A 13406-nucleotide genomic window follows, 5' to 3' on the forward strand; every position below is an offset into this window, starting at 1 on the left:
TCTTTTTAACACTCATTAATTGTTCACAGGTACACTTACTCTCTTAAGCGAGATATTACAGAGTTACAGTTGGAGTAGCTATTCCCAACTTGTATACTTCTGGTGTTGAAGAGTGCTTCTTGAAATTGAAGCAAGGACTTGCTTGCCAAGAAGTCTCACCCTAGGTTTTTTTTCCCCTGCCTCATGTAGTTTTCCATGTAATTGGGTGCTATTCCATTTCTAAATGTAATTCGGAGTAAATTTTAAAAGTGTTTGAAACACTGTAGTTCTTAGCTTTAAAAATAAATTCTTCTCTTAATAATGTGGCTATAGCAGATCTGGTGAAGTCTTGAAAGTTGTTTTCATGACATGGTTCCTTCTAAAATTTAAAGATTAACAGAATCACCAAGATATTTGGTGAATCTGGGTTTCATCTCCTGTGAGGAGACTGGATGTGCTCAGCCTAAGGAAAGAAATCTTTAGAGAGACACATCTGCAGCTTATCAGGGTCTGTGGGGAGGTTATTAGAGAGACAGACCCAGGCCCAACAGAGCAGTGTATGTTGAAAGGACAAAGACAAAAGGTGAGAGGTGGAATGAGATGTTTAGACTGGAAATAGAGGAAAGGTTGGGTTTGTGTGGTTATAGTAGGTTATTGCACCATAAGGACAGTCAAGCAGTAGAGATTCTTCTGAGAGGCTGCTTGGCCTCCATCCTTGGATGTTAAGACCAGGCTGGATAACCTGATTTACCTGGTCTGACATCCTAACTGACCTTACCTGAAGCAGGAGTTTGGATGAGAGACCTCCAGCCTGATTTATGCTGTATCATTATGGTAGAGGCACAGTGGGCTCAGCAGTGGAAAAGGTGACTGCTGCTTTGGCCCTTGTCACTGCTGTGCCATGAGATACACTCTCTGAGCCTGAGAACTCTACAAAGATACACACTCCTGCAGGTGTTTGTTTCTATTTTCATAAGAACCTTTCTATTTTCATAAGATGGAGGAGACCTTTGAAGACCTCTACCTGCTCCCCCTCCCAGTGTTTAGGGACACCTTCTACTGGACCAGATTGCTTCAAGCCCCATCCAACCTGGCCTTGAATGTTGCCAGGGATGCCATTCACAGGTCCATGAAACAACCAGTGCTGGGGCCTCACCAGCATTCCAGGGAAGAATTCCTTCCTAATATATTATCTAAATTTACTCTCAGTCAGTTTGAAGGTGTTCCTCCTTGTCAAAAGTCGCTCTCCTGTGGAGCCCCTTCAGCCACTGGAACAGGCTCTAAGGTCTTCCCAGAGCTTTTTCTTCTCCCTCCCAGAAGGTGAGCACCCCCAGGTCTCCCAGCCTGGCCCCAGAGCAGAGGGGCTCCAGCCCTCAGAGCATCTCTGTGGTCTCCTCTGCACTGGCTCCAGCAGCTCCTCCTGCTGTTCCCCAGGGCTGGGGCAGTTCTGCAGGTGGGGTCTCACCTGAATGGGGCAGAATCCCCCCTCCCTTCCCTGCTGCCCAGGGAGCTCAGCCCAGCACAAGAGGGGTTTCTGAGGGATGCCAGTGCCTGTGGCTGGGGCATGTTGAGCTTCTTTTCCACCTGCACCCACAAGTCCCTTCTCCCCAGGCCTTTTCTCACTCCATTCTCCCCTCAGCCTGTGTTTGTGCTTGGGATTGCCCTGACAGGTGCAGGAGCTGCACTTGACCTTGCAGAAGTTTGTAACATTTGCACAGTCCCAGCTCTCCAGCGTGTCCAGATGGCATCCCCTCCCTCCAGCACATCAGCCACATAATACATCTTCATGTTGCTGGCAGACTTCCTGTGGGTGCTCTCAGTCCCACTGTTCATGTCACTAGCAGAGATATTAAGCAGTGCTGGTCCCAAACTTGGTCTCCACTTGGACATGGAGCTTTGACTGCAACTCTCGAGTGCAGCCACCAACAAACTCCTTATCCAGGGACTGGTATATCTATCCAATTTAGAGACAAGGATCTCCTGTGGGACAGTGTCAAATGTTTTGCTTAAGTTCAGGAAGACTGTCAGTTGCTCTTCCCTTGTCTACCTGCACTGTAACACAATCACAGAAACAAATCTGTCAGGTGTTATTTGTTCTAAGTGAAGCCATGTTGGGTCTCACCAATCACTCACTGCCTTATTTTCCATTTGCTTAGCACAGTTTCCAGGAGAGTCTGCTCCACAATCTTGCCAGGCACAGAAAGGAGGCTGGCCAGCTGTAGTGCCCCAAGGCTGCCTTTTCACCCCTTTTGTAAATGGGGGTTATATCTCTTATATCTCCCCTTTTCCAGTCACTGGGAACTTCCTCAGATGGCCAAGACTTCTGAAGGAATGGAGAGTGGCTTAGCCACTTCCTCTGATTAGTTCCCTTAGGACTCTTGGATGCATTTCATCAGTTCCCATGGACTTGTGCACTTTCTGCTGCTTAAATGGTCTCAAGCCAATTTTCCTGTAGCAAGTAATCCTTCATTCTGTCACTCCCTGCTGCTTTCCTCTTTTGTAACTTGTGTGGAGTGTTTGACTTCTTGGTGAAGATAGTCAAAAACATCATTGAGTACCTCAGCTCTCCTGTTTCCTGCTGGAGAGTGCCCATGTTTCCCCCAGCCTTTCTCTTATCACCAATGTACCTCCAAAAGCTTTTCCTATTGCCCTTGAACGAGTCATTTCATGCTGCAATAAAGATCTGACACCTTGTGGCTGTGAGAGGTGCATCATGTGAGTGGATGTCTAGCTGTGGGAAATGTGGTTGACCTGGGACAGTTTGCCACACCCAATAGTGGTCATGCATATAAGTTAAAAATCTCATAGTAAATAGTATATGTGACTTGAAGATGATATCTCTGCATGAGCTATGGAGGTAATATTTTCAGTTTCTGTGTTCTGATTTCCCAGCTTGTGAAGGAAGCTCAGCAGGTTTAATAGTGCAACACATCAGGCATTTATCAATAGTTAATGACTTGATGGTAAAATATATTAAATAAATTTAGCCTGTGAAATCCAGCTCTTGAGATATTTGTAGTTGTCCATGCAGGTTGAAATATCTGCAAAGTGAATAAATTGCAGGAAGGAGTTCTGTGGATTCACTTGGTTTTCAGTTGTGGATTCAATTTGATTTGACAGCCTAAAACCATTCAGGTTTGTATGGTTACAGATATTAAGATTGGAGAGGTACTGTCTCTGATGCTAATTATTAAAAATTTTGCTTTCCTTCTTACATGCTTGGACTTTATCTGAACACCTTTAATAAGGCTGACTTGGTTAGAAAATTGACATTTCTTTAGATTTTGTTTCACTGTGTTTCTGTCTGCTTCTCTGAAGAAAAAACCCAAGTCTAATCCTCAGTTTTTAAGAACTGTGTGCTCTGACTGCTCATCTCTTGGTGAAGGAGATCTCATGTCCTCTTCCATGCATTTTACCTGAAGTTTGAAGGTTGAGGGTTTTTCTTTTATATATCAAGCTTTATTTTCTTTTTAAGTTGTTGACAGTTTTGTGGACCTGGCAGATCCATTGTACCATAGGTCATCCTTTAGACACCCTGGTGTAGCAAGAGCATGAATGTCAGGCTCAGAGGTTGGGTAGTGCAAATAACAGTGGAATTCTTGTTTTGAACCAGCTGGAAAAACCAAAGAACTGCCTGACATCTGCAGTTTTCATCTGCAGAGTTAAAACCTGGTACATGGGTTCTTCAGTGCTTTTGTACAAAAAACATTAAATGCTAGAGAACTCTATGTAAATACATTTAAAAACATAACTAGAAATAGGAACCAATGGGAAATTTGGCACTAGAATTCTTTACTAAGTGCAGAAATGGATAATTGAGGGCAATAAAACTTTGCTTTTGATGCCTTGAATGAAAATGTTTACCCAGAATTTAAATAAGGCTTAGAAAAACATGCAGTATTTAATGAAGGTGGTCAGATTAGGCAATCTAGTGATCCCTTCTTGCCTTGGGCTAGAGTTAGGGAGATGTTTCCAGCACTGTGGTCTTGCTGCAGACTTCAGAAAGGACACAATGAACAAGTGTTCCCTGTGTCTGTTCCTGAGTGAGCACTGGTACAATTGTTAGCTGTGAGTCCCTATGGCCTCAGCATCATTCCTGACTGTCAGTTGGTCTCACAGTCAGCAAGAGCAGTAGTGGGATTCTTGGACCTTGAATACTGAATGGCTGTGTTCCTTCAGTGGACAAAGAGTATCAAACATTGCACTGGTGTTCCCTTTTTCAGGTTGACTAACAGACTTGGCCACAGTTTGCTTTATTAGATCCTTTTTCTATTCTCATTTGTTATAGCTAGACACAAATTTCAGATAGTTGGAGTTTTTTTACTCTTTTGTTCTTTGTACTTTAATCAATTTTTTTTTCCTGTGAGCTTTCTGCTGTTCCTGACATCTGTCTTCTTTTTTCCTGAGTGCTTAGTTTTCAATCACTGGACTCTTACCTCCAATTTTGTTGTGTTACTTTGCATCAATTTCTCTGGATACCCATTCCATCTTTTGCCAGCTGTCCCATGCTTTTCTCTGCGCTGTGCATTGTTGTTTTTCTTTGCTTTCTTCTCTCAGTACTTCAGTTCTTTATTATGCACTAGACAGACAAGTAGTTTTTTTTGCTCAGTTCTTCTTGGTATTTGCAGAATTTGGTACAGCAGTCTCTTGTAAGGTGTGCATGACAATCAAGTCCCACATTCTGGTAAATCTCCCCATTGCTTGGTTTGGCAGAGAGCATGCTGCTGTAGCAGTAGCACTGAAGTATTCCACATGGTATTAAGAAATAATTGTCACTTTGAAGACTTTGAAGTCAAGGGTTAAAAGCTTGGCCATTGCCTCAGTGAAGCCTCCCACTTGCAGGTTATACTGAGGCCAAGGGAATAAAAATGGATCCCTAGCTTGTTTTGTCCCGTCTCTGAGGGTCTCTTTAGGCTTGAGACCTCCCCAGAGAGGGCACGGAGGTGGTAAAGAGTCTGGTTCTTTCGGAGGCGCCGACAAGAAAGCAGCTCGAGATCACCTTGAATTGTTTTGAGGCTGTTTATTGTTTTATCTTAAAAAAGTTTCTGACAGCCTGGCACAGGTCCGCTCTGCAGGTCGACCATAGCAGAAAGATCTCCTGAGAGGGCTGAGCCAAGGTCTTTATACTCTAAACTACGTATACAATATTTACAAACTTTCTCCAATGCCATGTAACCTCTTTGCAATGTCCAGTTTTCTCCCATCCAATCTGTGGTTCCCAGGGTGCACCTTCAACATGGATGACATGAAGAAGGAGGAAGAAGTCCACCACACCCAGGGTCCTCCATCTTGGCCACATGGCCCTTAATATAAACAATCTAAAAAACTACTTATACTACGTTTTAACAATCTAGTTTACACTTTGCTCATCATTCTTTTCTGTGTCTCTTCTCTCAGCGTGGGCAGATTTTCCCAAGGAGCCAAATCCAGCCCCTGCAGCTCCTGGGCAGCACTCGGGGGTCTCTGAGGGGTCTGCCAGGGGGGTTTTTGCACCCCCAAAGGAGCCAGGGAAAAACCCTGGACTCCCACATGTTTCAACACATTCCTGGTTTTGGGACAGGTATTACATTTTAGGGTCTGTATTGTTTTCACTTCTGAAGTGGATTGTCTGCATTTCTCTTACTAATAAGCATTTTTGAGATTCAGCAGTATTTAATAGATAGATGAACTTAAAAAATAAAGGGAAAAAAGAGCAGACAAAATGATGTCATAAGTAGCCTAATTTCTTGATTGATTTTTATCTTTTGTAGAACATGTTGTGGCAGTCTTGCGTGTTCAGTCTTGAAGTGGTTTTTTGGTTTTGCTGGGTTTTCCCTTTGACTTAGATCCACAGAAAAGTAGAAAGAGACTCTTCTACCCTCACAATTAAATGCACAGTTCTGGTAATAATTTTCATAATTTTGTGTATGTCAACTAAAGTTTCACTTTTTCAGCCGAACTGATCTAACACTAGCAATTCCCAAATGGAGAGTTTCATCCCCTTTTCCTTATGTAGTGATCCAAGTACTTTATTGATGCTGCAGCTGATTTATGGAAGCTTTTGGGGTACTGTTAGTATTTTGTTTTGGGGTTTTTTTTTTTGGTGCAAGGTAATTCATCTTGATAGCTTTATATTTCCTTTTTTTATGCTAGCCTTTCAAGCTCTGAAAGTTTTACATTTTTTAATTTTCATAGATGTCTAGACTTCTTTATAAGATTGGATAATTGCAAAGGTGGAATTTTCTGGCTAATTTCTTTGCAAATCTAGCTCTTCCTAAATCCAATTTCCAGACTGAAAGACAGACTGAAACATTGTACTGATCTTTAGGCCTGCAAACATACAGAAGTCTGCTGACTGCTTAGTGTGTGTGCAGCATCTCTTCAAATCTAACACGGGGGCATTCATTTGTTAAACTCTCAGGAATTCTTACTTCTGCTTTATCACACACACTCCCCCTGTGTAGGTGTATTTTTGTTATTCAGGACACTGAGGTGTAGTTGAGAAATCTCACAAAAGGACAATGGAAATATGCACTAATTCTAGAAATTTACTCTTGTAGACTAGATGCTGATGTGTGTATTTAGAAAATAGCATCCTGCTAATATTTGATTCAGAGCTTCAAGGTGATATCACATGTGCTCTTAAATTATACAGAAAAGAATTGTTCCTCTGTAATATGTAATATATTAGGTTTGAATTTTAGACCTGCAAATATTGATTTAGGACCTTTCTAAAGTATTGAATTATAATGAAATACAAGTGTAATCAAATGTTAATGTTAGTGACCTATAAAAAAGGGGTATGTAGGGGTGTACAATGAACACTTTCCATCAATGTGTGACAGTGGGGAAGGAAAAACATCTGTTAAGCTAGTGAACTGCTGCAGCAAAGGGCCTTTTCCTTCTGATGTACCAAAGTATGGTACAAGTACCAGCTTGAAAGTGATCTGGAGGGGAAATACAGATAGCTTTCAGATGTTAGTTTTGTTGTTGGTCTTAAAACACTCCTTCTTACTTTTGAAGCTCAAGTCTTGATAGTTTCTATCAGTTCCTGGTAATAGATGTTTATATGTGTAACTGAGAATTAACCAGCTTAAGGATTCATTATTGGCAAAAGCATTATAGAACATAACATTTTCGTAATAGTCAGTATGAATGTGGTTGGAAAAAACCCCAATGATTTCTCTTTTTACAGAAAAACCTGCCATTGCTCCACCTGTCTTTGTATTTCAGAAGGATAAAGCACAGAAGGTAAGGAGATGCTGATATTTTTGTTTTGTTCTTAGCCCTGATTCCTTCCTTCCATGATGATCAGCCCTTTGTGTATATTGTTGTGAGGCTGAAGATGGCTAATAGGGCATCAACATCATTAATGAGCATAGGGCAAGCAAGTACTGAAATGCTAAAAGTGGGAAGATGCATGGTGGTTTCACAATACAGGTAGCTTTTCAGACAGAAGATGGACCAATGTGGAAGAAAAAGTGTGGTGAAGGTGTATCTTAAACGTGTGGCAGAAGAGTGCTGACACTTGAGTTACATGACAAAGCTACAGAATTTGTTTTTCTGATACTAGGACTAAGATAAAGCAAAGAAAACTGGTCAGGATTATGCTTTTCACCTCAGTGTATTTAAATGTCTCTCATATCTTTGGTTAGTGTGGTGGGAAGTGTCTGGTTACCTTGGGAAATGGTAATTCTGTTCCCTTATCTCAATAGGTATTTAATTCTGTTTGGTTGATAGTAACAGCTATTAAGATATTTATGGGGGGTAAAATCGAGGTTACTCTTGCTTCTGTTGAAGAGGGTGGGAACCAGGAGAAGTGTATGATACTTTCCTGTAGGATCACTGGATTGTTTTGTTATCTGTGGAGTCAGAAATGTTTGAATTGAAATACTGAACCACTTCTCAGTTGATAGCTTTTCTTTGATTTGGAACAAGTACCAGACTCAAGCTTCCTCACAGGTTCAGTAGGTGTATTCCTCAGCAGGAGCTTGAAATCTTTTCTCAGCTTGGAAAGGATTTAAGTCAGCTATCCCCCTAAAATTAAATCTGCCATAGAGTAAGTACTTTCAAGACATTCTTGTAGCTACATTTTTTGCAGTGACTGTTTATGTATATCTTGGGATGAAGGGAGTGGTAGTGTTTGCACTACTAATTGTGATCATGTTTCCTTTTAGGAAACAGCTCCCAATCACCCACTGTTGCTTAGACTCTTCTGAAGTCCCTTCTGAGTTGCATCATGGTTGAGTGTTCTCTACAGGTGTCCTTTACCCTAGTGGTGATCATAGCAGTGTGATCCAGGCAGAGTGACATGTCCTGTGTCCTTTTTTTCTGGCCTTCCATGCCACGATAGCAGTTCTTGTACTCTCAAGTTCCTTCTCCAGCAGCCTGCACACTGCATGCCTTGAGCATTTAGCTGTGCAAGCTCCTGCACTGGGCTCTGAGGCAGACCTGTTGCACTCTGATAGGTGTCAACAAAATATTTGTAAAAACGTATTGACTAAGAGGTCTAGACACTGCAATGAAGTAATTCTGCTCAGGATGTTCAGGTTCATGTGCAAAAACACCCTTTCACTGTTTTTTCGGAAAGACTTAATAGCTCAGTGTTCCCAAGAAGGGTAAACTTGGTTAGTGTTTCTGTAAAAGGTGCTTGGTTAAGTGCACTGCCTACCACAAAAGACTATTAAAGTTAACAGGGAAATCCTGTAAAGCGAGAAGTTTTTCCTAGAGCAATCTTTGAAGAAAATGCAAAAGTAACTTCGAAAGAGTAGTCAAACACCACACTACTCAAATACGTAATTTTTCAATGTAAATTACAATTCTAATTTAGCAAAACGTCTGTCCAGTCAAGTAATTTTTTTTCTGTAAGCAGAAGTGTTACTGGAGGCTTTTAGTGCTGATGCAGCAGTCTGACAGTAAGTTGAGGTGGAGAAAAAGTGGTGCATTGTGTATTTAGTTAACTGTGATGGTTGTTTATATGTTTGCCTAGTGTTTTTCCAAATGAACCTGGACATCCTGAGCAGAATTCCTTCATTGTAGTGTCTACAGGTCCTCTTAGTATTACACCTGGGTTGATATAACTCAGTGGTCTTACTGACTTATCTGGAACTAGCAGTAGTGTCTACTATGAAGTTAAGCAATGTTCTTTTTCTAGAAATACTGACTCAAGTTTCTGCTTGCAAGGGTCTGATATTTAGGTCATACCAACACCATGAAACACTTTGGAGGCTTGGGGCAGAGTGGCTGGGAAGCTGCCTGGTGGAGAAGGACCTGGTGGTCCTGGTGAACAGCAGCTGAACATGAGCCCAGGTGTGCCCAGGTCTCCAGGAAGGCCAGTGGCACCTGGCCTGTACCAGCCACAATGTGGCCAGAGCAGTGCCTGTCCCCTGTGCTGGGCACTGCTGAGGCATTACAAATCCTGGGTTCAGTTTTAGGCCCCTCATGACAAGAAAATCATTGAAGGGCTGGAGCATGTCCAGAGAAGGGCAGCAGAGCTGGGGAAGGGGCTGGAGCACAAGGCTGATAAGGAGCAGCTGTGGGGGGCTCAGCCTGGAGAAAAGGAGGCTCAGGGGAACCTTCTCAGTCTCTACAACTCACTGACAGGAGGGTGGAGCCAGGTGGGCTCTGCTAGCAGGGAACAAGCCACAGGATGAGAGGAAATGACCTCAAGTTGTGCTGGGGTGGTTTAAGATGGATTTTGGGAATTTTTTCACTGAAAGAGCTGTTCAGCCCTGTCACAGCTGTCCAGGGCAGTGGTGGATCCCCATCCCTACAGGGATTTAAAAGCTCTGTGGATGTGGCACTTGGGGACATGGGTTAGTGATGGACTTGGCAGTGCCCAGATTGTGGAGGAGTTTTCCAGTCTGAACAATTCTGTGGTTTTATGATCTTTTTCTCCATGAGAAATTGGAAAATATTCAGCATGCTCTAGGACAAAGCTCATACTAGTCTGGGAACTAATAACTAATGCAGTTACTGCATCTTCTAGCTAAGTATGCATACATTTGAATAAAACATCAGAACTTGCAATTTGATGTGTTTATTTAGAGGGGACAAAAAGTGCATTATGTTAATAATGCTGCCCCTTAATTTTACTTTCCTTAAGGAGGTTTAAGTTTTCTTTTGTGGTTAAAGACAGGATTAGTCTGTCCTTGTTTTCACTTTAGATGTCAATTAATGATGGATATCAAGTTGGTAGTTACTAAATATGAAGGAGTCTGCATTTTCATTATTTTTGTGTCTGCTTAACTCTTTGAGAACTATTTTTCTAACGTGTGAAATACAATCTTGCAAATATCTGAATAGTAGCACTCCTATTCATGTTTCTTACAAGCAGAGTTTCTAGTGCTGACACCAATTGAAAACTGCATCAGCTTAAGGCTTGTACTGTTGAGATCTGAAAGGAAGATGAGGTCTGAACCTCACTATGTTAGGCTGTATATCTAAGTATATCTGTTACTTCATTATCTATCCAGATAACTTATTTATGAGCTAAGCTATGCTTTTCATAGCACTTTCTGAATTAAATATTTAAATTGATGAATACAAGTAATATCTGTTCTTAATATTAGACACTTCTTTGTCTGGTGTTTCTGCTCTGAAACTGACTTTAACTTCTGCCATAGAACCATTTGATGACAAGTTTCTGGCCACAGGTTACTTTAAGTAATTTTCTGAAGTTAACTTTTAACATGCATTTCTGAGGTGAAAGTATTGTCATTTTTTGGATTGATACATTTTAAGCAAGTGTATTAGCTCAAACAAATTTAATCAGCGGGAGTGTAAAGAAACACTTTATCCAAAAATGTTTTTAAAGTAGTGTCATTTATTCTCCAAGTGTGAACTGTGATCATCTGATCATTACTGATTGTCATGGTACAGGATCATTATGACCTCCCTAGTCACAAGTATAGGAAAAGGTAGATTCTCCACTTGGATTTAAAAAAAATTTTTACTTGAAAACGCCAGTGTTTAAGATGGAGCTTGTGCCTTGTCCTCTTCCCCCCACCAGCTGTGTTGGGGTATTGGTAGTGTTATGAATGGATATTTTGGATATGTTCACTTTTGTCCAATTAATCAACAAAGTTAAATTTAGCAGCAATTTATTAATAACAGCAATTGTATATAAATAAATGCAATCAAAGTATATTAGTTACACAGACACAAAATTTGTCAGTGAGTAATTTAGTATAATTGAGGTTTGAGATTCGAATAAAGCATAAGTAAAACTGGCAGGGGATATGGGTAGGGCCCTCCCTCTCACACCTTACCAAATCAGTCAAACTGAAATCTCACTTGCATACTGTTTACTAATCCATGTTAATACAGAATCTTGTAGAAAGCTCCTCCTTGTTTCTGTTCCCAGAATCTACATCACTGTGTTGTGTTGCCATGTGTCACCAGTGGTCGGGGTCTCTCCTCCTTTCGGGCTCTTGTTTCCCATGAAGGCTCTGGGTCTTCCTCAGTGTTGGCTGTGTGACCTGGCAGGGAGTGCAGGCACACTGAGCTTAGAGTTACATAATTAAATATATGTTCCTATAACAGACCTTTGTCCACTGCCCAGTGTCTGGAATGATCCCAATTTGGCCCAATTCAAGGTCGAAAGTTTTATTTCTAGATGCTGTAGACCTCTACCCTTACTATCCTCACTCCCATCAAACATCTGGAGGATGATTCTATCTGCTTTGTTTAACCATTTCCTTTATCCTTCTTGTTTTATAACAATTAAATACAATTTTTCTATTAATTATAAAGCAACAATTTTGCTAATATTGTTACAATTTAATTGGCACAAATCACATATATAACAGTAGAATATAGAAAAGATTACATCTAGTTTGTTGTATAACTAGTTTTGATCAGTGTACTCCTTTGCATATGTGAATTGATAGTGGTGGTCTTTTAAGATTGACTCTGAAAGAAGTTATATGATACTTGAGTCGTGTTCAATACTGAAATAGTACAAAGATTTTTAAGGGGTAACTGGGTCCTAAGTGCTAAGGTTCTGGAGTGAATAAGAGGTTATGTTGTTAAATTGTTCTAGCTGTCATCATGGTCTTAACTATGGAATTTTAAAGTTAGGTATGGAGTTGTAAAAGTGATATAGGGAATTAGAAGATGGCATTCCCAGGTAGCCTGGAGAGCAAAATCGTGAGTTAATTTTTTTTTTTTTAATATGTAAAGTAGGGGTTAATTGAAGTCCTGCTTTGATGCAGTATTATTTGGAAATGCTTGGGTTTTGGTGGTTGGGGGAGGTGAATGACTAGAAAAGGTTCTTCATGCTGTGGCCATGACTTACAGGTTTAGGATAGTGGCAGAGAGAGTTGTGAATGAATTAATTTGTGTATGGAGAGGCAAAGCATTCCCTTTCCCAGTCTGTCTCAGCATTGTTAACATGGCTGCCAAGAGGTTTTGTTAGGATGCCCAGTGGAACTGTATTGTAAGTCTGTAGTTTGCTTAAGGACTTAAAATTCATGCTTAAGAGTTCGTAATTGTGAATATACTGCTGTACTTAAAGGCCAGCCATGAAGGTGTTTGGAGAGACAGTTGTGTAAGAAAAAGCTTGAGGAATACATAGAGCCTGATAAAGTGAAAGGCTGTTAGGTGTATAGGCAAGAGTTGTCCTTTGCTCTAAGCAGGTAAAAAACGTGGAAACATTCTGAGAGTAATCTTTTAGGCTATTGGATAGAGGTGCTGGAGTGAGGAGACTGAGGAAAAGAGTTGCAAATAGTTCAGCTTAGACCTGGGAGGAAAAGCTGGTCCAAGAGTGTTTGTGCCAGTCTTTACTGGAAAAGAATATTATTTCCTTGCCTAGCTTAGGTGACTGTAGTATCATATGAGTCTTAGCTTTTAAGTATTCCTTCGTGTCTCTCCTTATTTTCTTCAATGCAGAAGTCAAAACTCCAAATAGACTTAGATGTATTTAGTCTGGGTGTGTTATTTTTAGTTCTAATAAAATAGAAGTTGTTTGATCTGGCTGAGCAAGGTGAATTTGTGTTGGTGGCTTCCTAACTTTATCCATCTTTGCCATAGTGTTTAAAAGACAGGAACAGGTTTCTGTCAAGTTCTCCCTAGTACTGTGTTTTATAAGGAATGTTTTCTCTAGGGAAGAGGAGGGTCAAAGAGGGACTATTTCTCAGACAGCAAAATATATTCCAGCAAAAAGCAGGAGAGTGAACTGTTGACCATATCCAAAGAACTTCCAGAAAGAGCTTACATCAGAATTCATGAAGCTAAGAGACCAGGAAACACTTTCAATAGTGCATAGGATTAAAATTAGTTTCAAGAGTTTGTACTTTGCTTTGGATATGCTTTTTTGAGAGCAACTGTACAAACCTCTGCCTGGAGTAGTTCTGGTTTGATAAATCCTTGAGTCCTTTGTTGGTCTTGTCTTCCATGACTTAAACCACATACTATTCACAAAATTCTGAAACTTACAGTAGTTTTGA

The 13406-nt window shown here is 40.7% G+C and overlaps 1 protein-coding gene across 6 annotated transcripts in view; it reads left to right on the forward strand.

The window, feature by feature from the left end:
* Positions 1-13406, forward strand: part of RANBP3 (RAN binding protein 3) — a 57066-nt gene that overhangs the window by 5267 nt on the left and 38393 nt on the right. For all 6 annotated transcript variants that reach the window (XR_013776936.1, XM_079328092.1, XM_079328088.1 and 3 more), the window contains exon 2: positions 7154-7209. Coding sequence is in view for 5 of the 6 variants with exons in the window: in XM_079328092.1 (XP_079184218.1) it covers positions 7154-7209 (56 nt within the window). In the remaining variant the exon portion in view is untranslated. The remainder of the gene's footprint in view (positions 1-7153; positions 7210-13406) is intronic.

The sequence above is a fragment of the Erithacus rubecula genome (genome assembly GCF_903797595.1).
Source record: "Erithacus rubecula genome assembly, chromosome: 28".
Taxonomy (NCBI): Eukaryota; Metazoa; Chordata; class Aves; order Passeriformes; family Muscicapidae; genus Erithacus; species Erithacus rubecula.